Source organism: Bos mutus, chromosome 4 (assembly GCF_027580195.1).
Source record: "Bos mutus isolate GX-2022 chromosome 4, NWIPB_WYAK_1.1, whole genome shotgun sequence".
Taxonomy (NCBI): domain Eukaryota; kingdom Metazoa; phylum Chordata; class Mammalia; order Artiodactyla; family Bovidae; genus Bos; species Bos mutus.
The window spans coordinates 113113965-113141558 of NC_091620.1; the positions used below are offsets into that span (position 1 = coordinate 113113965).

Below are 27594 nucleotides of genomic sequence, written 5' to 3' on the forward strand. Positions count from 1 at the left end.
TAGATAGCATATTCAAAAGCAGAGACATTACTTTGCCAACAAAAGTCCGTCTAGTCAAGGCTATGGTTTTTCTAGTGGTCATGTATGGATGTGAGAGTTGGACTGTGAAGAAAGCTGAGTGTGGAAGAATTGATGCTTTTGAACTGTGGTGTTGGAGAAGACTCCTGAGAGTCCCTTGGACTGCAAGGAGATCCAACCAGTCCATTCTGAAGGAGATCAGCCCTGGGTGTTCTTTGGAGGGAATGATGTTAAAGCTGAAACTCCAGTACTGTGGCCACCTCATGTGAAGAGTTGACTCTTTGGAAAAGACTCTGATGCTGGGAGGGATTGGGGGAAGGAGAAAAAGGGGATGACAGAGGATGAGATGGCTGGATGGCATCACTGACTCAATGGACGTGAGTCTGAGTGAACTCTGGGAGTTGGTGATGGACAGGGAGGCCGGGCGTGCTGCGATTCATGGGGTCTCAAAGAGTCGGACACGACTGAGTGACTGAACTGAACTGAACTGAACTGAAGGTCAGAGCACATTGGTTCATATTTACATAGAAAACATTCAAAATACCCAAATGAACAATAAAAAGCTAATGAACAGAATAATGAAATCATTATAAAACGTATTTCCTATGCTTGTAATGAGGGCAAGTTTAAAAACTTCAATTATCTTGTCCATTTCAATATTTAGAGATTATAGTCAACAAGTTTGTTTTAAATTACAGATTAACCATTGGTAAAATTTCATTAAACCAAAAAGAGATGCTTCTGATTTTGAGGAATACAAAAAAGCCAGAGCAATAAAAAATATCCATTTTTATCTTATGTGTTGTGTTAGCAAAATCTTTAAACATATCTATAAAAGAAAAATTCAAGGGTTCCCTGGTGGCTCAGCAGTGAAGAATCCTTCTGCCAATGCAGGAGACTTGGGTTTGATCCCTGGGTCAGGAAGATACCCTGGAGGAGGATATGGCAACCTACTCCAGTATTCTTGCCTGGAGAATCCCATGGCCAGAGGAGGCTGGCGGGCTACAGTCCATAGGGTCACAAAGAATCAGACATGACTCAGCAGCTAAACAACAACATAAAAAAATGTACAACATAAAGCTGTGTGTTTGCTTGTTTTCATCTCTGAGGTGTTGAAGGATACCTGGCCTTTCCCAAAATCCAGTTCTTACAAGCGTCCTTATTGTCTCTGTCCTATTGTGTTAGGATAGCTCATTTTTACTGCAATACCTCTTAGAATAGCAAAATAGCTTAACATGATTCCCTGGATATACAGCACAGGGCAAAAAGCCTCTGAACAGACTCTTAGCCCCGCTCCCTGTCACCAGGCTGCAAGATGCGCTCACATCCTCTGAAAACACTCAGGGGTCCCTAATTAGGGATCTGCTCAGTGGATTTGCCACTCAGGTAGGTGAAGGGGCAGCTGCCCTGAAACAGGAGAGAGATGCTGTGGTCCATCCACTCTCCTCTACCTGTAGACTGTACATGCCGGGGCTAAAGTCCAGGACTGTTTTCAGTATATGAAAAGAAAGCGGAATCAGAGTCAGCTTGAACAAAAGTGGGCATAGAATCTAGGCTCTATTTTGCCTCATTCACCCCAAGAAAGCTCTTTTTTATACCCAATTGGAACAAGTCCAATGAATTTGCTGTGTATCCTTTTGTGTGTGTTTGTAAAATGTATATCGTTTTGCGTGCCTGTGATGAGTTGCATCCTGGGAGATACTTAATTCTGTCTCTGACTCTTTTTACTCAGTTATAGTTTCTAACGCTTTGCCCCTATCGTATCAAACATGTGGCTCTAGCATGGATGGTTGTCTGCTGCTAGTGATCCCATGCATGTCTCAGAACCCCAGTACCCTCAGCTAAGAAACCAGGATAATTCCTGTACCAACAAGGCTGCAATAGGATTAGATGAGGTGATGTATGAAGAAGAAAAGGGCACCTAATAGCAGATAATATCTTGAGTGTAAAATTTGTACTCAAGCATCTTTATTGCCATGAAGATGCTTTATGGGCACCCCTGGATGTGGGTTTAGGTATGTCCCCCTCTGCTGCCAGTGAGGGTAGGGGAATTCTCTCCAGACAGCCCAAGAACTTAGGTTTATATGTCACTTCTTGATAGAATCCAGTGCTGTAATTTAAGTTGGCACATCATTTCTTCAAGCTGGAAGTTTCTGGAAAGCATCACTCATGTATGCATGCTCTGGAAGCCTGGTGCCCACAGGAGCACAGGGCCAGGCTGTGTGTGGGGCCACTGGATTGTGCCAGGTGGGAAGGACACCCCAGCAACTGAGACCCACGGAAATGACTCTTTAAAGGCTCTCAGTAATTGATGAAACTTTGTAAAGTTGCAAGCATATGGAAAAACACCAACTTTAAAATGTAAACAGCTTATTTTAAACAAATTCAAAATCCATGTGGACCACAGAAAACCATCTGCAGTACCTGTGACCTATTCTGAGTTCTCTGCTGTGCACATTCATGTCTCGGGGCCTTTGCCCTGGCTACCTCTCCCCCTGGCCCTCAGGACGCTTGTTGCCTGGACCCTCCTCATGAGCCTTCTTTCAGATACCACGTCACCAAACACAGACAGGCATGGAGAACAGACCATATGAAAACCCAGGGAGAAGACAGCCATCTATACATCAAGGAGAGAGGTCTCAGGGGGAACCAGCCCTTCTCACACCTTGACCTTGGACTTCCAACCTCCAGAATGAGGTTTCTATTGTTTAAACTGCCCAATATATGGTTCTTTGTTATGGCAGCCCTAGAAAAGTAATGTAAGCACAGGGCCAAAAATAGTAGATGTTAGTAATTACTATGTTAAAACAAAAATCCTTCCAGATCAAATTCCATCAATCAATGTTCATACTATCATTATGATATTGTGGGATGAACCCCTGGGTTTAGGAGAGACCCGATTCTCCTGGATGGATGAAATCACCTCAAAACCCCTGACAATCATTCTGTTCAGGACTGCACCGACTCAGGAGAGAGGAGGCATATCCTCTCTTATAATTTAAATCTTTACTCATTTGTTTATTTAGCCTTTCAAACTAGCTGGTAGGAAGCTCCTGCATCTTCACCCAGCATCCATGGAAGCCTTGGCCATCACACCAGGCTCTGAGACAAGCCCCTGATGAAGCAGGTCTTCTCTTATCCTTTACTCGCTCCCCAGCTTTCTGGACACTGGCGTGCAATGCTGCTTTCATTGTATTCACCCTTATCACGTCTCAACATCTGGGTCATACATGAGTGGTCTCTGATAGCTGCAGTCTCTGCATCTGAAAGACGGGGCAGTGAAGTCAATGTCCCCCTCACAGGGCCAATGGCACAGCCACTGACTTCGGCTAATTAGTGTGTTGATGGACTGCATCTGCCGGGACTCGTTGAACATCCATTTCTGATATTATTTTACCCAGGAAATGAGTAAAACACCACAGCTTACCACGAGATCATCTGGAGTCATCTTGTTCCTTCCCCCAGCAGCCATCAGCTGGTCTGTCTAGGCTGATTTTGTGGCTTTTCTCAGTCAAATGGATCACTGGCCACTGAGGACCCCTTAACTGCTAGTTAATCTGCTCTGAGGCCAGCCCTTCTCCCAGAACCGAGGCCTCTGGGATACACACGGGGACTCATATTGACTCCATACCAGATGGGTACTCTGGAGCCACATTCCATCCACCAACTCCTTCAGATAGCATCTGTGTCTGTGTGTTAGTCACTCAATAGCATCTGACCCCATGGACTGTAACCCACCAGGCTCCTCTGTCCATGGAATTCTCCAGGCAAGACTACTGGAGTTGGCCATTTTTACCTAGGGGTGTGATTACTGGTTTGATTGCTCTCTCCCCTTTTGACACTCCCTTTTCTCCTCTAGGTCACCTCTATCTCCTCCCTCCCTCTTCTCTTCTCTACTTAACTCTGTGAAACTCTCTGGGTGTTACAGGCTGTGAAGAACACTTAGGGAATTGATTACTGGCTAGATTACTCTCTCCCCTTTTGATTCCCCCTCTTCTCTTCCTGGTCACCTCTATCTCCCTCCTCCTTCTTCTCTTGTCCATGTAACTTTGTGAACCTCTCTGGGTGTCCCTCACTATGCAGAATCTTTTCACCATTAACCTAGAAGTTTTATCATCAGTGCTGTACGGATGGAGAAGTCAAGAAGCTACTGTAAGAATAAGACTGAGAGCCAGAGGCAGGAGGCTTAAATCCAAAACTTCAGAACACCAGAAAATTCCTGACTCCAGGGAACATTAATTGACAAGAGCTCATCAAAAGCCTCCATACCTACACTGAAAGCAAGCTCCACCCAAGAGCCAGCAAGTTCCAGAGCAAGACATACCAAGCTAATTCTCCAACAACGCAGGAACATAACACTGAACATTAAAATACAGGCAGCCAAAAGTCACACCAAACCCACAGACACCTCAAAACTCACTAAGGACACTTCATTGCACTCCAGAGAGAAGAGATCCAGCTCCACTCACCAGAACACAGACACAAGCTTCCCTAACCAGGAAACCTTGACAAGCCACTAGTCCAACCCCATCCACAGGGAGGAACCTCCACAATAAAGAGGAACCATAAACTTCCAGCATACAGAAAGGCCACCCTAAACACAGCAATCTAAACAAGATGAAAAGGAAGAGAAATTTTCAGCAGGTAAAGGAACATGATAAATGCCCACCAAATAAAACAAAAGAGGAAGAGATAGGGAGTCGACCTGACAAAGAATTAAGAATAATGATTGTAAAGATGATCCAAAATCTTGAAAAAAAATGGAGTTACAGATAAATAGACTAGAGACAAGGATTGAGAAGATGCAATAAATGTTTAACAAGGACTAGAAGAAATAAAAAAGAGTCAATCAATAGTGAATAATGCAGTAACTGAGATCAAAAGCATGCTGGAGGGAACCAACAGTAGAATAACTGAGGCAGAAGATAGGATAAGTGAGGTGGAAGATATAATGGTGGAAATAAATGAAGCAGAGAGGAAAAAAGAGTTAAATGAGGACAACCTCAGAGACTTCTAGGACAATGTTAAATGCCCCAACATTCAAATCATGGGGGTCCCAGAAGAAGAAGACAAAAAGAAAGGTCATGAGAAATACTTGAGGAGATAAGAGTTGAAAACTTCCCTTAAATGGGGAAGGAAATACACACTCAAGTCCAAGAAACCCAGAGGGTCCCAAACAGGAATAACCCAAGGCAAAACACCCCAAGACACATATTAGTAAAATTAATGAAGATCAAACAAAAAGAGCAAATATTAAAGGTAGCAAGGGAAAAGCAACAAATAACACACAAGGGGATTTCCATAAGGATAACATCTAATCTTTCAATAGAAACTCCTCAGGCCAGAAGGGAATGGCAGGAGACACTTAAAGTGATGAAAGAGAAAAACCTATAATCCATATTACTGTACCCAGCAAGGATCTCATTTAAATATGAAGGAGAAATCAAAAGCTTTACAGACAAGCAAAAGATAAAAGAATCCAGCACCACCAAATCAGCTATTTAACAAATGCTAAAGGATCTTCTCTAGATAGGAAACACAGAAAAGTTTTATAAACTTGAACCCAAAACAACAAAGTAAATGGCAATGGGATCATACTTATCAATAATTACCTTAAATGTAAATGGGTTGAATGCCCTAACCAAAAGACAAAGACTGGCTGAATGGATACAAAAACAAGACTATATGCCGGGGTCCTGCCCCGGCTGATGCAGGGTATTCGAAGTGGGGATGGCATCAGTGACCTATTTATTTAAATATTTTATCAAAGATATACAGAGTAATAGGATGAGGATAGCTCAGTAGGAAAATTCAGTGGAGAAAAGAGGCTGAGTAGCTTGGTTTACGCGGGAGACCAATAAAACTTCAAGACAAGAAGTTTGCACCACTTACGTAGGCCACAGGCGTCCTTCCGTTCTCCCGAAGGAGAGGAGACACTGAGGCCTCCCCGGTCGGATCTTAGAAGCCCAGGCATAATTAGTAAGCATGGCTGGTTCCGCGCTCCAGATGGAGACTCAACCAGAGTGAGAGAGAGAGCAACATGGGGAGACCAGTATTTCGAGAAACTGATCCCAATTCTTTATTTCCCATGGTCTACTTTTATACACTGAGATGTTATACAAAAGTCACGTGGGGACAGCAGTCCTGACTTTTATCAAAGTCAGGTGCTTCACACAAATGCATACAGAGGTCTTAGGGGTGTTACATCATCTTCTGGCCAGGGGGCCTGCTGACAATTTATGACCCTCTCCTTGTGACAACGGTCAGTCAACCAGGACACTTATTTCTCCAGGGGTGATTATTCTTAAAATAGACGCCACCCAAAAAAAGTTACATTCCTATAGGGTGAGGGTGTAGTGGGTTTTAGTTAAGGAAAGAATTTACTTAGCCTAAGGTCTAACGTGATTAATATCAAAGGTTAATACTTATTTCCTCTATATATTCATTAATGTGTGTAAGGGCAGGGGATGTGGAAACTTAGCAACAAACATTGGCTCAACAAATGAAAAACCCTTCACCAATACAATTTCTAATCAGCCCATTATACTTATACTAATAGTTTTCTAACTTTTCTAAGGAACCTGTTTTTAGAAGGTTTAAAGCATCTCATGCCTCTCACGGTTGGGAGGCTGTGAGCAATCACATGTGGCCGGACAAGCCTGTCAGGCAGGCTAGAGAACCTTCAGAGGAGTTTGTAGGTTAAAACACTCTTATCACGCCCAGGAATTATTAATAACTGGAGCTTTAAGTTAACTCCTTCTCCAAAAGAGGTGGTGGGGGACAGCCCCCCGTAAAGTCAGAGATGTAGGTGAGAGCACAAACTAGTAAAGTAGGCAGGCTCTGGTTATGGGGGTAGATGCTTGAGGATTTCCAGGGGGACTCCTGAGGCTCAATCCCGCCTTTGCGTATGTCGAGCCTCCTTCCTCATGACCTTTGTCATGGGCGGAGTACCTCACTCTGGCCCCCAACAGCTATATATGCTGCCTACAAGAGATCCACCTCAAATCTAGGGACACATACAGATGGAAAGTGAAGGGCTGGCAAAAGATATTTCATGCAAATGGAGACCAAAAGAAAGCAGAAGTAGCAATACTCTTATCAGATAAAATAGACTGAAATAAAGGCTGTGAAAAGAGACAAAGAAGGACACTACATAATGATCAAAGGATCAATCCAAGAAGAAGATATAACAATTATAAATATATATGCACCCAACATAGGAGCACCGGAATATGTAAGGCAAATGCTAACAAGTATGAAAGGGGAAGTTAACAGTAACACAATAATAATGGGAAACTTTAATACCCCACTCACACCTATGGATAGACCAATTAAACAGAAAATTAGCAAAGAAACACAAACTTTAAATGATACAATGGGCCAGTTAGACCTAATTGATATCTATAGGACATTTCACCCCAAAACAATGAATTTCACCTATTTCTCAAGTGCACACGGAACTTTCTCCAGGACAGGTCACATCCTGGGCCATAAATCTAGCCTTGGTAAATTCAAAAACATTGAAATCATCTCAAGCATCTTTTCTGATCACAATGAAGTAAGATTAGATGTCAACTACAAGAAAAAAACTATTAAAAAAACAGACATATGGAGGCTAAATAACACACTTCTGAATAATCAACAAATCACAGAAGAAATCAAAAAAGAAATAAAAATATGCATAGAAATGAATGAAGATGAAAACACAGCAACCCCAAACCTATGGATTCAGTAAAAGCAGTGCTAAGGGGAAGGTTCATAGCAATACAAGCCTAACTCAAGAAACAGAAGAAAAATCAAATAAATAACCTAACTTTACACCTAAAGCAACTAGAAAAAAAGAACCCCAGGGTTAGTAGAAGGAAAGAAATCATAAAATTAGGGCAGAAATAAATGAAAGAGAAACAAAGGAGACTATAGCAAAAACAGCAAAACTAAAAGCTGATTCTTTGAGAAGATAAATAAAATAGACAAACCATTAGCCAGACTCATCAAGAAAAAAAGGAGAAGAATCAAGTCAACATAATTAGAAATGAAAATGGAGAAATCACAACAGACAACACAGAAATACAAAGGATCATAAGAGACTACTATCAGCAACTATATGCCAATGAAATGGACAACTTGGAAGAAATGGATGAATTCTTAGAAAAGTATAACCTTCCAAAACTGAACCAGGAAGAAATAGAAAATCTTAACAGGCCCATCACAAGCACAGAAATCAAAACCGTAATAAAAAATCTTCCAACAAACAAATACCCAGGACCCGATGGCTTCACAGATGAATTCTACCAAAAATTTAGAGAAGAGCTAACACCTATCCTACTCAAACTCTTCCAGAAATTTGCAGAGGAAGGTAAACTGCCAAACTCATTCTATGAAGCCATCATCACCCTAATACCAAAACCAGACAAAGATGCCACAACTAAAGAAAACTACAGGCCAATATCACTAATAAACATAGATGCAAAAGTCCTCAACAAAATTTTAGCAAACAGAATCCAACAACATATTAAAAAGATCATACATCCTGGCCAAGTGGGCTTTATCCCAGGGATGCAAGGATTCTTCAATATTTGCAAATCAATCAATGTGATACACTGCATTAACAATTTGAATGATAAATATCATATGATTATCTCAATACATGCAGAGAAAGACTTTGACAAAATTCAACATCCATTTATGACAAAAAAAAAAAAAGCCTTCAGACAGCAGGTATAGAAGGAACATACCTCAACATAATAAAAGCCATCTATGATAAACCCACAGCAAACATTATCTTCAGTGGTGAAAAATTGAAAGCATTTCCCCTAAAGTCTGGAACAAGATGAGCTTGCCCACTCTCACCACTACTATTCAACATAGTTTTGGAAGTTTTAGCCACAGCAATCAGAGAGGAAAAACAAATAAAAGGAATCCCAGATTGGAAAAGAAGAAGTAAAACTCTCACTGTTTGCAGATGACATGATCTACAAAGAAAACCCTAAAGACACCACCAGAAAATTACTAGAGCTAATCAATGAATATAGTAAAGTTGGAGGATATAAAATTAATGCTCAGAAATCTCTTGCATTCCTATACACTAACAATGAGGAAACAGAGAAATTTAGGAAACAGTTCCATTTACCATTGCAACGAAAATAATAAAATACTTAGGAATAAATCTACCCAAAGAACAAAAGACCTATATATAGAAAACTATAAAACACTGATGAAAGAAATCAAAGAGGACACAAATAGAGAAATACACCATGTTCATGGATCAGAAGAATCAGTATAGTGAAAATGAGTATACTACCCAAAGAAATCTATAGATTCAATACAATCCCTATCAAATTACCAATGGTATTTTTCAGAGAATTAGAACAAATAATTTCACAATTTGTATGGAAATACACAAAAACCTTGAATAGCCAAAGCAATCTTGAGAAAGAAGAATGGAACAGGAGGAATCAACCTGCCTGACTTCAGGCTATGCTACAAAGCTATAGTCATCAAGACAGTATGGTACTGGCACAAAGACAGAAATATAGATCAATGGAACAAAATAGAAAGCCCATAGATAAATCCATGCACCTATGGACACCCTATCTTTGACAAAGGAGGCAAGGCTACACAATGGAGAAAAGACAATCTCTTTAACAAGTGGTGCTGGGAAAACTGGTCAACCAAGTGTAAAAGAATGAAACTTTCTAACACCATATACAACTTCTAACACCATACACAAAAATAAACTCAAAATGGATTAAAGAGCTAAACGTAAGACCAGAAACTATAAAACTCCTAGAGGAAAACATAGGCAAAACACTCTCTGACATAAACCACAGCAGGATCCTCTATGACCCACCTCCCAGAATATGGAAATAAAAGCAAAAATAAACAAATGGGACCTAATTAAACTTAAAAGCTTTTGCACAACAAGGAAACTATAATCAAGGTAAAAAGACAGCCTTCAGAATGGGAGAAAATAATAGCAAACGAAATAACTGACAAAGAATTAATCTCAAAAATATACAGGCAGCTCCTGCAGCTCAATTCCAGAAAAATAAATGACCCAATCAAAAAATGGGCCAAACAGCTGAACAGACATTTCTCCAAAGAAGACATACAGATGGCTAACAAACACATGAAAAGATGCTCAACATCACTCATTATCAGAGAAATGCAAATCAAAACCACAGTGAGGTACCATCTCATGCGAGTCAGGATGGCTGCTATCCAAAAGTCTACAAGCAATAAATGCTGGAGAGGGTGTGGAGAAAAGGGAACCCTCTTACACTGTTGGTGCGAATGCAAACTAGTACAGCCACTATGGAGAACAGAGTGGAGATTCCTTAAAAAACTGGAAATAGAACTGCCATATGACCCAGCAATCCCACTGCTGGGCATACACACTGATGAAACCAGAATTTAAAGAGACACGTGTACCCCAATGTTCATTGCAGCACTGTTTACAATAGCTAGGACATGGAAGCCACCTAGATGCCTATCGGCATATTAATGGATAAGAAAGCTGTGGTACATATACACATGGAATATTACTCAGCTATTAAAAAGAATGCATTTGCATCAGTTCTGATGAGGTGGATGAAACTGGAACCTATTGTACAGAGTGAAGTAAGTCAGAAAGAAAAACACCAATACAATATATTAATGTATATATATGGAATTTAGAAAGATGATAACGATGACCCTATATGTGAGACAGCAAAAGAGACAGAGATGTAAAGAACAGACTTTTGGACTCTGTGGGAGAAGGCAAGGGTGGGATGATTTGAGAGAATAGCATTGAAACATGTATATTACCAAATATGAAATAGATCACCAGTCCAGATTCGATGCATAAGACAGGGTGCTCAGGGCGGTGTACTGGGATGACCTTGAGGGATGGGATGAAGAGGGAGGTGGGAGGAGGTTCAGGATGGGGAACATATGTACACCCATGGCTGATTCATGTCAACATATGGCAAAACACTATAATACTATAAAGTAATTAGCCTCCAATTAAAAAAATAATTACTTAAAAAAAATACTGGAGTTGGTAGCAACTCCAGGGGATCTTCCTGATTCAGGGATCAAACCCAGGTCTGCTGCATTGCAGGCAGATTCTTTACTGTCTTTACAGGGAAGCCCTCAGACAGTGTCTGACCTGATCAAATACCCCAGCAGAAAAGAATTCCATCTCAACCCAATTTAAAGTTAGAGCAAAGGGAGTTTTGACCTGCTATACAAACTCTCCTCAAAGTGTTCTCCTTTAGGTAAAATAGGCAAACACAACCACAAGAACACTAACATTCATAAAAGCTATAGCTTTTCTAAGTTCTTATTCGCATTTCTGACAAACTTTCACCCAAATACAAAAGGGTTTTAAAATCATGTATCAGAGTTTGGGGCTAAGACTGACCAAAAAGGACCTAAAACAGTGGTAAAGAACTTGCCTGCCAATGCAGGAGACGCAAGTTCAATTCCCAGACTGGGAAGATCCTGTGGAGAAGGAAAAGGCAAGGCACTCCAATATTCTTGCCTTAGAAATCCCATGAACAGTGGAGCCTGGCGGGCTACAGTCCATGGGCTCGCAAAGGGTTAGACATGCTTTAGTGACTAAACGACAACAACAAAGCACTGAGTGCAGCTTATCATTAGATAGATAAGTTAAAGGTGAACTTGGAGAACTGACTTCAGTTGCTTTCCTCAGCTTTTTAAGGTGGAACTCCATTTCCCTTAATTACACAATAAACAATTTTGCACAAAATTCATGCGAAACTCCTAGATCTAAGGATTCATTAACCAACTTCTTACTCTAATAAATTAAGAAGCAACATTTTCTAGTGATCCCATTCTACTCTGGTCTTCATTATTTCTTTAAACATCATCAGTGCAGTGAAATGTCATCCCCTTTAATTTCTGAATTCTTTTTTCTTGTTCTAAATATAACCAATGTGCTGATGGTATGGCTATTAAGAATTTCCAGGGAACTTCTTAGAAAACAGAATTACTTTTCTTTTTGCTTAGCAAATGCTTTTAAACATTTAGACTTAGATTTATTAAACATTTAAGAATAAAAACATAGAAGCAAATGAATTACAAATATGTAGTAAGGTTAATTTGTATTGTTTTTTTGTTGTTGTTAATACTAGGTAAATTAGATCAGATATTTTCTCTGTTAAACTTCTCTTGTGCCAATATGTTCTAGATGACAGCATACGACAGGGTAAGATTTAGTAAGAACTCTACCCATTGTGCAGAAATGCAGGCAGGCAGTGTTTTTTGTGTTTCCCCAGCAATGTCACTTCACCTGCCAGGTTTCTTTCATATGAACTTGTCTAGGAAGCAGGGTAAATTGCATGGTAATTGACATCTAGTGAACAGGGAAACTTACCACATGGCAGAGCAGTCAAAATTCACCAAGAGCCATTTGTGGGGATTAAAGTTAAATGAATCTGCAAACTGCCAAGGAATAAGAACAACAAAAAGAAAACACTTCAATTATTAATGCTTAGCTAAAAACAAGACCTCATGCATAGTAATTAACAGTTTGTATTCTCAAATTAAAATTGTCTGATCAGTCAGACAGAATGGGAATCAGGTGAAACTGTGGGGTCTGGGGCTCATGGGCACTTGGGCAGCTATCCCAAGCTACCTGAGCCTCGTTTCATCCATTTCAAATCCTATCTCATGAAACATGAAGCTAATATATCTGATTCTGGGCTGAGGCGCAAAGGGAGGAAACGAGCTTTGGAGCCAGAGAATCTGGGCTGGCATCTGGGCACAACTGCTTCTCCATGTGTCCGGATGGGAGTCCTGCTTTGTAGAAAAGTCATGAGATAACAGCCGTGAACGCCTCAGCATGGGTCCTGAGGGTGATGCAGAAACTGTCTGGTGCAAACCCTGTAACTGCTCTGTTGTTGTAGGGCCATACAGGTTGGGGAGCCATGTGATGAAAAGTGGCTGTGATCTCAAGCAGCTCTGGTTATGTCCAGAGAACTGGTGAGAGCAGTCATTGGGCAGGGCTTATAAAATGACGTCCCAGGCGGCCCTAAACCAGGCTTTGCTCATAGAGGGCGAGGGGAGGGACTCGTTGAGCTGGTAGGGCTGTGCCTTGGGCACCCTGCAGGGCACACCCACAGAACCAGAATTAGACTGTGGTCCACTGGGCATAAAAGGTACCAGGTTGTCGGCTGGAAAAAAAAGCACAAGCTAAAAGCTGAGAGTTATGCTTTATTTGACAGACTTTCCCAGGACTCCAAGCCCAGAAGACAGCATCTCAGGTCACTCTGAGGGACGGCCCTGAAGAGGGAAGGGGGAGGCCAAGCTATATAGGGGTTTTTGCAACAAAGATCAGGTAGTTGGAACATCAAAACATTACTGTCAATTAAAGGAAACCAAGGGCTTCCCTGGTGGTTCAGTGGTAAAGAATCTGCCTGTAATGCAGGAGATGCAGGGGACGAGGGTTTGATCCCTGGGTCAGAAGCCCACTCTGGTATTCTTGCCTGGAGAATCCCATGGACAGAGGAGCCTGGCAGGCTATAGTCTATAGGGTCGCAAAGAGTCAGACATGACTGAAGTGACTTATCACACAGGCCAAGGAAACCAAATATTTCAAGTTAAGGAATTTAGGGCTTTTCTTTGTGTGGGAAGATGCATGAGTCTGGGCTCAATGAAATCATTACCTTGATGGGCATCTCAGCTACCTGGGGCTAGTGTGCTGGGCATTCCTATCCCGAGTCCCCACAAGGCTCACTTTCGGGGGCGGCTGTGAGGTGATGTCTGGATGGCTGTAACACCCTTTATTTACTGATGTGGCCGCAGCATTTTCCCATGGGAATTTATGTGAGGGATAGGAAGTAGATAATATCTAAGGCCTTCCTAAAAATATATGCAAAAATAAATGTGTTAATCCTAATTTGGTGTGTTTGGATCAAGGGATGCATTTCAAAGACCTTGGATAATATAAAACACACAGAATTTCAAAGCATATGAAAGGTCATGGGATTTCTATCATCCATGAGGATGCCCACCCCCAAGAAGCAACACAAACACACTTTATAGTTCAGTGGGCTCTCCTGCTTTGACACTGGTGAATCCCAATTTGTTTTTGAGGAAAGTCATAGTTCTACTTTTCCACATAAAATGAGATGTTATTCATATTTTATGTTGTGTACTTTCAATTTTGCATAGTCCGAAGTCACATAAAATTTATCCACACTTCAAACTACTAGACTATTTGACAATCGGAATTTTAATTCACAGGTGCTATGGAAGAAAATTGGACTGATTCAGCTTAGAAAATACTTTGTGCATGTTTCCCAAACTTTATGAACTAGCAAAGTTCTCAGAGTATACATACCATGATCAACAATAGGAAATGAAAATATCGTAACTAATATACAGCAATCAGGATCAGCCCATTTTTCATTGAATTGACTTCCCTGGTGGCTCAGACGGTAAAGCATCTGTCTACAATGCGGGAGACCCGGGTTCGAGCCCTGGGTTGGGAAGATCCCCTGGAGAAGGAAATGGCAATCCACTCCAGTACTATTGCCTGGAAAATCCCATGGACAGAGGAGCCTGGTAGGCTACAGTCTATGGAGTCGCAAAGAGTCGGACACGACTTCAATTTTCACTTTACCAATATGGATGTAATAGAGCAACAACTGTTCTTGTTTCTCTAAATATTTCCTTCGTTCCAAAGACACCACATTCATTATACTCAAAACAGTGAGAGGATCTCTGGACACCAGTGGTAACAACTGCCAACAACTGGCTGTAGGGTCACTCGTCAAGTTCAAGTGTCAACCTATTTTCAAGTAGGACAAATAAGAGATTTCAACCAGCAAGACTGACTGGGGCAGTCTGTGTTTTCACTGACTTGTCAGAGCACGTGCCCCTGGCTTGTCCTCTGGCTGAGTGACAGGACCTGAGTCCACCTGAGGCCATGTGCCTGCATCTATAATTAAAGCAGATGACGACAGTGGCCATGCCGAGACCCCAGTTGGGAGGAATCTCCTGGGGGGAAAGCTTCAAAGTCTTTTGAAGGACAAAGGCTTTGGGACACCTCTCCTCCATCCTGACAAGTGGGGGAGCAGGAGGGGCCAGGAGGGGCCGGAGGGCAGACACTGGAGCTGCTGATGGCCACCTCACCCTTCCACCCACTCTAAGGGCGCAGATTCATTTCCCTCCAGGTTCCAATAAAAAGCAAAGTTGAGAAAGAGGCAGGAAATGACAAGGAGTTTCATTTGTTGATAACGAGAAACAAAAGGTGAAAGAAGGGCTTTGTTTGCTAGGAATTTCATTAGTTTCCTCCTGGGGGCTGATCTCTTTAAACCTCTCGGTCGTTACCCACAGGGATGTTTCTTCCTGCTGATGGAGAGGAAGGCGCTTATCAGCAGGGCTGGGCCGGGTAGACAGGATATTACAGTCCCTTATCTGCCAGCTGAGCAGCCAGCCCTCCCAGCCCAGCGACCATAGGAGGTTGGATGGTGTTACTCATTGTTGGGTACGAAACCCTATCTGATACTGATAGGAACTCACTGCAGAGAGGTGCTGCCCCACCTCTGCGGTGGTCTGACAATTAGACACCCACCTCATGAAAGTGAAACTTTGAGTTGTTGGTTCATAAGGAAGAGAAGAGTGTAGTGGGAACAGATCATGAAATTCTACACTAGACACTCAGAAAAGACCAGGCCTTGGGAGGGGCACATACATCCTGATGGATGCTTTGCCCCTGATCTCTTGAGGTCCCAGGGGAGGGAGACATTCCCAGTAATATGTATCATCACACACAGGACCACAACAAAATGCATTTACATGGTGGAGAGATTTCTTCTTCATTTCCCAGCACCAAACACCCACCTAACTATCAGCCATGAACTACAGGAGTCAGTGTGAGCACCCTGTTACCAGAACTTCTCATGTACTTTCACCCCTTCCCAAGATTTCCAGAGGCCTCCATGTACCCTCGAGGATTGATCTAAGCCCTTGCACACATTCAGAGATCAATAAGTAATTACTGAAAGAATGAGTGAATGAATGGATGGATGTGATGGAGGCATAAACCAGAATGCATCTTTATTCATTAGTGACAAAAGGCTTACTCATTTCAAAGATGAGAATTTTGTATTATATACCACTGATACCTACTTTTCTAGTATTATGGCGTTATGAGAATTCAAATCAGTCATTAGGAAATTGATTGGCAGCAGACAACAGATCAGAGAGAGGCTTGGAGGGACAGTCTCTCCAGGCTGTAGTGAGAAATGAGAACAACATGTACTGTGTGCACAGCTTGCTGTGTGTGGGTGCTGCTTCTCAGCCCTTTAAATATGATTAACGCTTCTGACTTTTATAATGACCCCTCAAAGGAGGCTTGATTACGAAATCCATTTTGTGAGGTATGGAGAGGTTACTAGCCTGCCCAAGGGCTCAAGGCTGGTCTTGGCGCAAAGCCAGGATGCAAACCAGCTGTTCAATCCCAAGACAACACCCTTGATTCCTGTACCACATGAGGCCATGGTCTCAAGAAACCCCTGTCTCTGAGCATGAAATCATTACTGACAAAGCCTGCTGCTCTGGGCCCTTCGCTGCATGTACATCTGAGTCCCTGGCAAGAAGGAACCTCCTGCCCTGTGAGCTGCTGACAGTGAAAACCTGCTTGGGTCTGGAATAATTTATTAGGATCTGTCCCTAAGATCATCTCTGTGCGTTAAGTCTGCACCCTGGAGAAGCAGACCATCGGTCAACCATTTTGATTGCTGTTTCTCAAAAGAATCAGATGTTTTAGGAGGCATTTCAGGCCATATATTCCAAATTCTGAGTGTGCGCAGGACATTTAAATGCATTGATGGCTGCTCGTTCCATCTCTATGAACGTGAACATCATGCTCAGTCGCATGATCAGAACACGACTGTGACATTGACCTAGATTGAATAGAATGGTGGGCTGGTTTTTAAAAACTACCCATTGATCTGAAATGCATTAAGATTTTATTTTCTTCCTAAATATTTCCCCATCATCTTATGAACTAAAAATCTATCCTATAATGACAGCTCTGCCCAGGATCTGCAGACTGAGAAATAGTATGAACATCAGGTGTGTCTTCTTTGAGAAGACAGTTTTTGGAACCAGGAAGGTTCTCACCCCCTGTCACAGGGAGGCGTAACTTCTAATCATCGGAGAAATGGGTATGGGAATGACTTGCTGAAACGAACCACAGTAGCGAAAAATAAAAGTATCACATCCTTATAAAGACAAATCACTGATCACAGTATATATACCTTTTAAAAATGGTCTTGTTGATTTCCTGCCCACTGAGCTCGTCGCAGAGCACTGACTATGTGTAACTGATTCACTTTGCTATACAGCAGAAACTAACACAACAGTGTAAAGCAACTACCCTCCAATAAAAACTTTAATAAGTAAGTAAATAAAAGTGATCTTGTTAAAGAGAACACTCACCTCCACGCCATTCAGAAGATGCCGGAACTCAGGGCAGATGAAGGCACTGCCTGCGTAGGCGGCGTCCACGTGCAGCCACAAGCCCTCCTTGTGACCTGAAGCCCAGAAATGACCTGTGAGTTCTTAGAGGGATGTCCCCGTGCTGGAGTCAAGCACCTGTCCCATCCCGACACCTTTTCAACATCGTCTGTCAATAGCGTTTGTCGGTCTGATGTCTGCATCCCTGACAGGCGGTGATGCTGAGGCAGCACCCCTTCATTGTTGCTGGCCCGACAGCGCCGGGCACGGGGACCAGTAAGCAGCACGTGCATGGAGGCGAGGGGAGCACCTGGACTTTCAGAGTTGACCCTCAGGCCCAGCAGACCTCCATGAGACCAGCATATCCCACTCGCATCCCACTGTCCACATCAACTCCAGGTATGCACTCTGCTCTGCTCTCCCCGCCTCACTCACTGCAAACTGTCTTTCCAATTCTCTGGGCTCTGAAGCCCTTCCCACAAGCATCTCTTGAGGTTGGGACCAACCACAGTCCCCACTGGTCTCTCTACCCCGCTCCATCTCCACAGGAAGTTCAGGCACCTATTTTATGCTTCCTGAATCTTCTCAGCTCCTTTCATGAGTGTGAATTTTATGTTCCAGCCATGCTAGAGGGCCTCACAGTACAGGAACCTTCTAGCATTGAGCTGGGAGGGAGTCCTGTCTGAACGTGCTCCTCAATTCACATGCATCTGGGTTCAAATCCCTCCCCCAGGTGCCCAGCTGCCATGTGGCCTTCCTGCCTGCCATGCTGCACGCTCCTCTGCTCTCAGCAAATGGAGATAAAGCAGCACTCAGACCCTGAGGGATAAACCAGATGACACTCATACTGTACCCATCACAACACTAGGGCAGACTCAGCGAGGAACGACATGATCACTGTGACTTTCCCCAGCCTCAGCACTGGGTGCTTCCCATGGCTGTGAAATACGCAAGCAGGAGAGCTGGTGGGTCTAGATCAAGGGGTGGGCTCCTTCCTTTATGGGGGCAGATGCTGCCTCAGGAGACCTGGATCAGGGCACCCTTGCAGGGGCCGGTCAGGACCTGCCAATGCATCTGTGCAGGTGAATAGATTCACAATTCACTTTTGCCTGCGTGATGCTGGTTCATCACACACAATGCTATGAGGAGTGAGGAGCAGTTCTGAATTCTGCTGATAAAAGATGGAAGAGACATTTCAAAGCCGTGATTCAGTTTGAACTTCAGAATGGAAGGAACAAAAGCCCTCAGTTGGATTAAGATCAAATGTGTCCTGGGACAATGATAATTAACACAGAGGGTCACAGTGGGTGAGGCCTAAAGTGCCTGCCCCCGGGTGCCCTCAGAGCCCCCACAGATGTGGCTGGGTGCCAGAAAGGGCACGAAGCCTTAGGAGAAATGGGATCAGGAAAGGACGCAACGGCCAGCACCGCTGCAGGAATGCTGTCCTCTGTCGCTGCTATAGCTCAGTTCTACTGAGGGAGGGAGGAGCTTCAGACACGCGTACAGGATGGACACAAACTCTCAGGGCGAGTTTGGGTTCTCCGTGGGGCCACAGAGGCTACTGTCAGAGAACTGCATTTTCTGCTAGAGGCACCTGGGTAGAGTCTGACAGATGCCAGGGTCTGTGCCCAGCTCAGGCAGACAAGGCAGGAAGGAATATAGCCATGAGGGCAGGAGGAGGGGGATGGAGTTCTGGGGACCCCTCAGCCCTCACCCTGTGAGAAAGATGCTTGTCACACAGTAAAACCACAACCCCTTTCCTTAGCTGGGCCTCACCTGGGAAGACGAGGAGAGGAGATCTGACCTTAGACCCCAAGGAGGGGGCTGGAATGATGCCAGCCCCCAAGGCTGTGTCACTGCAGAGAGTACAGGAGATCTCGGAGTGGGCAGTGAGTGGGGAAAGGCAGAGGGGCCTCAGGTGGGAAGGGGGTCCCCAGAAAGAAGGCTGCAGAGAGAACTAGCCTCACCCCAAGGAGCTCTGGCCTTTGCCCTTGTCTCTGGGGAGGGGAAGGCTGTGTCTGCTAGGACTCATCCCCCAGACAGTGCAACAGCAGGGTTTACAATGGGGGCTTTAGGTCACTTCATATCAGTTCTGAGTCCTGGAGGACTGGGAACTAGAAGTATTCACTGGATCTCCCAGAGGGGCCAGGAAATGTAGGCAGCCTCCCGGCCAGCGTGCGACAGCCCAGGGACACACCCTGACTGACACTACAGGCTGAGCGAGCATCCCTGGCAGGGAGGGTCCCACCCTGTGCCTACCATCCTGCTGTGGGACTGGAGGACCTCACAGGCGAGGATGACCAGAAGCCCCCAGGCTGGACCACACCCCACTCTGCCCCGGGCACCTCCTCTCTGCTCCCAGGTGTGGAGTGTCAAACCCGCAAACCCGAGGGAGGAAGCCCTGACCTGGGAACTGGTGTCAGGACCAAGGGCAGCTCTGGGGGACTGGCTTCCCTCCAACTGCGAACTTGGCCTAAAACTCCTGCAGACAAGCGAAAAATCATAAATGACAAGGGATTCTTGTGGCAACGGAACCATTCAGCACCTTGACTGCAGTGGCAGATACATAAACCTATACCAGTGATGATGAAATTGTCCCAGGCTTAATAAACACCCCCTACACACAAATGAGGACAAACGTAATTGGGGAAATCTGAATAAGATGACCTCCCAGATTGCACTATGTCAATTTTCTGGTTGTGACATGTATTGCAGTTTTGCAAAATGTTACCATCAGAACAAACTGGGAAAAGTATACAGAGGCTGTCTACTATTTCTGATAATTGCACATGGCTCTGTTGTTCATTTGCTAAGTCATGTCTGATTCTTTGTGATCCCATGGACTGCAGTACTCCAGGCTTCCCTGTCCATCACCAACTCCTGGCATTTGCTCAAACTCATGTCTATCGAGTCAGTGATGCCATCCAACCATCTCATCCTCTGTCATCCCCTTCTCCTCTCACCTTCAATCTTTCCCAGCATCATGGTCTTTTCCAACAAGTTGACTCTTCGCATGAGGTGGCCAAAGTACTGGAGTTTCAGCCTCAGCATCATTCCCTCCAAAAAAATCCCAGGGCTGATCTCCTTCAGAATGGACTGGTTGGATCTCCTTGCAGTCCAAGGGACTCTCAAGAGTCTTCTCCAACACCACAGTTCAAAAGCATCAATTCTTCAGCACTCAGCCTTTTCTATGATCCAGCTCTCACATCCATAGATGACTACTGGTAAAACCACAGCTTTGGCTAGATGGACCTTTGTTGGCAAAGTGATGTCTCTGCTTTTTAATATGTTTGTCTAGGTTTGTCATAGCTTTGCCTCCAAGGAGCAAGCATCTTTTAATTTCATGGCTGCAGTCACCATCTACAGTGATTCTGGAGCCCAAGAAAATAAAATCTGTCACTGTTCCCACTTTATCCCTTTCTATATGTGATGAAGTGATTAGACCAGATGCATGTGGCTCTATCATTATTTCAATAAATATTTCAATTGAAAAAGGAAAAGACTAAACATAAACTCCTGCAGAAGGAACTTCTGGATACCCTTGCTGAGTGGATTCCCCATGGGGTTCTCCTCTCTCCATGAGGAAAGGGAGAGCCAAGGGCCACATCCTGAGTCTCGTATGTGATTATCCAACAGCACAACTTGCCTTGCAGCCTCTTCAAGTACTGAGGGTATCTGTAGGAGTCAGGGGTCCTGGAGACCCCATGGCTGGAACACAGGAGTTGCACGCCCCAGGACCAGGCCCACCCAGCACCCAGGTGAGGCTGCCTGGACAGAGAGATTTCTGCTCCGCCCACAAAGGAGGAGGCTGCCTCTGTCCCTCTCGAGCCCCTGCTGCCTGCATGTTTCCTTGCAAGGCTTCCATGGCCCCACGGACAGAAGCAGCAGACCTCTGGAACTGTCTGCTGCATCCTCACCAGCCATTCCATCCTGCCTGCCCTGTACCCCGTCCCACACCCCCGGGACCTCCGCCTCAGCTTCCCACCTTCATACCTTCTGTCTGTCTGCCTTCAACTCTCTGCTTTCTGTTTCTTACCCTTTTCTCAATAAAATCTGCCAGGAATTTCCACTGATCACTCCAATGTGACCAACTGAAACAGTCTCACTGGCAAATTGTTTCAGAAGAAACTAAACAGAAAGTGTCTTTCCTGGGACTTCCCTAGTGATCCAGTGCCTAAGACTCTGCGCTCCCAGTGCAGGGGACTATCCCTGGTCAGGGAACTAGATCACACATGCTGTAAATAGAGTTCACACGGGACTTCCCTGACCATCCAGTGGTTAAGAATCCACCTGCCAATGCAGGGAACATGGGTTCAACCCCTGGTCCAGGAAGATCCCACATGCTGTGGAACAAGTAAGCCCATGGACCACAGTTCCTGAGGCCCAAGGCCCCGAGAGCCTGTGCTCTGCAACAGGAGAAGCCCCCGCCAGGAGAAGCAGGTGCACAGCAACTGGAGGGTAGGCCCTGCCGGCAGCAACTGGAGAAAGTCCGTGCACAGCAGTGAAGAACCAGTGCAGCCATAGAGAAATAATCAATTTTAAAAAAGAGTCTGTATGCTGAAACCAAAGATCCCACATGCCTCAATGAGGACTGAAGAGCCCATGTATATAACTAAGACTTGGAGCAGCCAAACACATACATAAATAATAAACATTGCTTTTCAAAAAGGCATCTTTCCTAAAGCAGTAGTTGGGAGAAGACCAGGTTCTGATGAGCCTCTTGGTCAAATACTGGCCAAGATAACTAATCTGAATTATTTTAATGCTTTTCTCTGATTGCACTATGGAACCAGGTTGACCTGGTCTTGTCCAAAGTTGAAGAATGCTAAATATTTGGTGACAAGCAAGAAAATGACACTCAGAGGAGGGCAAGCAGGTAAAAGGTGCTCATTCACTGTGAAGACACCACCCATGGTTCATAAGAGCCTTGCCAATAATAAATAGAATTGTCCAAATTGCCCTCGTGGATAAGCCTGGGCAGTGAGTGGAGGGTAGTGGTGCTCATTGGATCCCTCAGCCCCCCGGGAACAGCCTCTATGTTTGGCACCAAAAGCCCCTCAATGATCCAGCTTTTCCCACAGCCCCCAGCCCCGGGAGCATGGGAGCCCCAGGACAGGACAGCAGCCAGTGCTGAGGGGCAGGGTCCTGTGGGCTGTGTCCCGTGGGGCTCTCAGCCCTCTAATCTGATAGCCGTGGACTGCTGTCAGCTGGCCAGGGCCCGGATGTCCAGTTCCCAGCCTGACATCTGGATCCAGTGGCCCAGCACCTTGCCCAGGATCAGGGTTTGCAGCCCGTGAAGCCACGCCTATGGACATAGCCAGCTTGTCCCTCCTCCCTGGCCTCAACCCCGGCCTTGCACCTCTGACTCCAGCCAGCCGGTAGGACAGCTGTCTGCCGTGGTCACGGCTAGGGAGCTAGAGCCCATGGTCACAAGCCAGGAACGCCCAGGGCCACCTGGTGGGCCAGCCAACAGCCTCACATCTCCTGAATCGCAAGGGCTCCCCCCACCCTCCTGCCTCACGCCCTCTCTGTGTGTTAACTCAGTCATTCAGAATCCCATCAGTTCATAATGACAGGTTCTTCGGACTGCACTTTGCAGGTGGGGACAGAGCTCAGAACTGAAGCCACAAGGGCGGCTGGGCTGCAGCACAGCTGCTGTGACTGCGGCCGGCTCAACGCACGCCACCCAGCCATCATTCATGGTGGGGGGGAGACGGTCACTCCTGCATCCCCTGAGTGTGGTCCACAGGTGGACCCAGGTGAGGAGAGCTGAGAAAGCCCTGGAGTTCCACAAATGGGCAGTGAGCCAGGCCCAGCAGCCGGCTGGATGCCTGGCACAAGCCACAGCGTGGCCAGGAAACATCTAGACCCTCCAGGGGGCTCCTGCTACCTGCCTCCTCCCACCCTGGGCAGCGGCTCTGCCTGCAGCTAAGGAGCTGGTTCTCCTGCCCCGAGGACAGAGAGGATGCTCATAAACCGGGCCCTTGCCTGAGGAGAGGCCTTCCAGCAACAAAAAGCCCTGCTGTGTTCTGGGAGCCTCAGGTCCAAGACACTTATTCCCCGCTCACCTCTGAATTCTCTGAATTCTGTTTAAGAAAACCTCAATGCTCCACTGAGGGAGGAGGGAAGTTAAGTGAACTGTTAGCCACTCAGTTGCGTCCGATTCTTTGTGACCCCATGGACTGTAGCCCGCCAGGCTCCTCTGTCCACAGGATTCTCCAGGCAAGAATACTCAAGTGGGTTGCCATGCCTTCCTCCAGGGAGGCTCCCAGTAAACACACAAAGCTCACTTCTTGCGAGGAATCTAGTTTTTTTTTTTTTTAATTGATTTGCTTAATTGCTTTATTTGCTCACCTATATTCAGGAATTCCAAGAAGGCAAAAAAAAAAAAAAAAAAATGCTGGAAGACTTACTCCAAGGACAAGAAATTCTCCTGCCGTCCTACACACAACCCTCTGAGAATCTGCAAAGTTGGTTCTCTTCAGTGGGACAACACAGCCTTCAGCGATCTGATATCACTGTGGTATTTTACTTATTAACACTGTACTGGTACAGCTAAGGTTAACTGTTGTCCAGTTAGCCCAAATTCTGAGTTTTTGGAGTTCAAGCTTAAGATTTGTGCCACTGTAAACATGAGAAGAGTTTGGCAGATTATCCCACAATAAGTTTCATGATGTTAATATTATAATATGGTGTATTACTATATAATTATATTACATTTACATAATATATTATCAGTCAGTCAGTTCAGTTGCTCAGTCATGTCCATCTCTCTGCAACTGCATCACCAACTCGAACTTGCTCAAACTCATGTCCATTGACTTGGTGATGCCATCCAACCATCTCATCCTCTGTCATCCCTTTCTCCTCCTGCCTTCAATCTTTCCCAGCATCAGGTCTTTTCCAATGAGTCAGTTATATATTATCATAATATTATAATATATTATTATATAATGGTATAATATAATATTAAGTTAATATTATGAAGGAGAGCCCAAAGAGGCAGCTCACTAAAGTCTTTGGATATCAGGAAAATTTTTTACAAAATAAAATTTAATCAGATACTTACAAATGGGCCCCACTTCTAAGAGGTTGTCAAAGGAGCAGCAGGACGTGGTCCCCAGTGTAGCCACCACCTGGAGGGTAAGAAGCAAATGTCCTTTGTTCAGTCCTACATCACAGTCCCTGCTGTCACCTCCACACACACAGCCACACCCCCAGGCCCAGCCCTGGCAACCCACGAAACTCTTGAGACCAGGGTCTGCATCTTATTTGTTCATGTTGCTAGCAACTCACACTTTGCTGGCACAGATTGGGTGCTGAAACATTCACTGCATGCAAACACCCTCCAGATCAAAAAGCATCTGATGTTTTCAAAACCAAAAAGCCTAATTGATCTATGGTGGCGGGTGCTGTCTAAATAATGAAATTTCTCTTTCAATGTGACAAGACTGACATTTCATTCAGTCTGTGTAGCCTTTATGCAGCCTCCAGCAATTATCTGTGCCCCGAGAATAGAGATGGAAGAATCAGAAAAACAAAGCTAGTAAACTTGAGATCCAGGCTGGAGGCCTCCCTGGTTGCATTTCACCTATAACCACCTGTGTTTAATCTGAAAACTGAATGTGTCTCAGCGTTAAAGCGGTCTGACCAGGGAGGTGTGGGGCTCTGCCCTGGGATGGCTCCGCTGACATAGTCGCCTGAGCCGGAGAGAGCGATGCTTTGTTATTCAGGTCAGGGAAGGCCAACAGTGTGGGAGCCTATGGCCACTGAAGAGATAGCTTGTGATACCCACAGGGAGAGGGGATGCCGTGCCATGCAGGGCCACACAGGGAAGCACCACTGTTGATCAGGAGGTAGAGGAAGGGATGGAGAGAGGGGAACGGGTGGGCAGGAACTCCAGGTTCCAGCAGAAAGGAACAGGCGAGGCAGGCTTAATACTGACAAGCGTGAGTCATTTCAGATAACTGCAATGGGCTATGGGCACAAGAGCTGCTCTGGTTGTCTGGTCCCTGGTTCTGGGGAATCAGGGCAGGAGAACAGCGGCCTGGAGTGTGAGAGCCCCGTAGGGGATGTGGCAAGGTGTGTGGGCTCTAAGAGAGCTGGTTTGCTTAGGAAAGGGTCACTTTCCTTTCAGGTCCCCAGGAGCTGGCTAGACCTCCAGGGTCAGCAAGCTTCTTGAGACATCCAGTTACCAGCAAGACAGAAAATGAAAAGGCAAGATGGATACACAGACGTTGAAGCCAAGCACGTGGGACAAAGAGGCCAGATTGGAGGCCCAGCTCTGCATCATGTGGACACCTGCTGGGTGTTAGTTTTCTCATTTACACCACGAACACACTGGACCAGGATATGCCCAGAGTCTAAGGTCTGTAAGTTTAGACCCTTTCCTAAGCAAACCAGCACTCTCAGAGCCCACACACCTTGCCACATCCCCTACGGGGCTCTCACACTCCAGGCCGCTAGTCTCCTGGCCTGATCCCCCAGAACCAGGAACCAGACAATCAGAGCAGCTCTTGTGCCCACAGCCCATTGCAGTAATCTGAAATGACTCACGCTTGTCAGTATTAAGCCTGCCTCGCCTGTTCCTTTCTGCTAGAACCTGGAGTTCCTGCCCACCTGTTCCCCTCTCTCCATCCCTTCCTCTACCTCCTGATCAACACTGGTGCTTCCCTGTGTGGCCCTGCATGGCACGGCATCCCCTCTCCCTGTGGGTATCACAAGCTATCTCTTCAGTGGCCATAGGCTCCCACACTGTTGGCCTTCCCTGACCTGAATAACAAAGCATCGCTCTCTCCAGCTTTGACCTTTCCCATGGCTTCTTAGTCCCTCTCCTCCCACCTCTGTGCCCACCCCTCACACCCCTCCCCACCTCAGTCCAAGCACCAGCCATTCTCCAAGCCTGCTCAATCCTGACCATATGAGTCACTGAGTGGGAATCTGAGTCATTGAGCCATTTTCCTCTGGTGTTTGCAATTCCTTCCAAAAATATAACTGAATATTAAAACACTTTGTCTAAGGGTCCTGGTTTGGTAGGTAGAACGAGACCCATAAAATGCTTTGTCTATGTCATAAAGCTTGTGTAGCTTTAAAAAAAACCCACAGGATGATTCAACCATCTTAATATCACTTGCAAATTATTTTCTCAACTTAAGAGTCTCTTAGGAATGACACTTCTGACATCCAGGAATTCCTTTCATTTCATCTCATGTTCCTCAGTAAAATCCTAATGGAAATAAATGCCATACCATCTGTTTTTAAAATGCAACCTGAATATCCTCTTGTTAAAATTATTTTCTATTAATGTGTATATGGCAGTGAGTCTAGAATAATTTCACCAAATATTAGTACTGTTTGTCTCTTATGATGAGATTTGGTTAATATTACATCTTTTATTCTGTGATTCTTATGTTAGTATTGATATTTTCATTCTGCCGTGGAGCATTTTGTAAAATCAAGAAAACACTGCCCAGTCCTGGGAGTGGCCTCAGCTGAGAACATGTCTCAGCTTTGCAGACATTATATTCACTCATCAGGACCCTCCTGATTTGGGTGTCTTTGGGACCCCCTACTTTACTGTTAGCTTAAGTGAGACACTCAGCGTGGGGTCTGGGGATAAACAGGCAGGACCAGACCAAGAAGAGAGCGCAGGTATGCTTAGCTCTGGTTCTGCCAGTTAAAGAACCCCGCACACTGGCCATGCTGGAGGCCCTTCCAACCAAGCCCATCCCTGGGCAGCTCCCTGCACAGCATGTGGGCAGCATGGGACCCAGGGTCCCAGGAAGATGTGCCAGGCTGGTGATGGCAGGGCCCATGTATTCGTGTTTTGAGGGCTGTGAGTCAGCTTGTCCTCATTCTCAGAAGCCGCTTTAACCCCAGCACCTGCTCTGCTCCGGGCTGTGATTACTGGGCTCGGCTCAGAGATGCTAACCTGATTTCAGCTGCTCTGCAGAGACCTAATCACATTTGCAAAGGGGGAGGCGGGCTGGGCGCCCCACCTCTGAGAGCCTGGGGCTGTCCTGCTACCCTACTCTGCCCCCCTCCCTCGTCTGTCAATCTCACCACTGCCCGCTAGGCTCTGCCCTCTGCCTTGGGCCTGAT

At 45.2% G+C, this 27594-nt stretch overlaps 1 protein-coding gene across 3 annotated transcripts in view; it reads right to left on the reverse strand.

Annotated features, from left to right (window-relative positions):
- Positions 1-27594, reverse strand: part of DDC (dopa decarboxylase) — a 106353-nt gene that overhangs the window by 27617 nt on the left and 51142 nt on the right. For all 3 annotated transcript variants that reach the window (XM_070369911.1, XM_005909966.2, XM_070369912.1), the window contains exons 7-9: positions 24563-24629; positions 17476-17570; positions 12401-12468 (exon numbers count right to left, since the gene is read on the reverse strand). In XM_070369911.1, coding sequence (XP_070226012.1) covers positions 12401-12468; positions 17476-17570; positions 24563-24629 — 230 coding nt within the window. The remainder of the gene's footprint in view (positions 1-12400; positions 12469-17475; positions 17571-24562; positions 24630-27594) is intronic.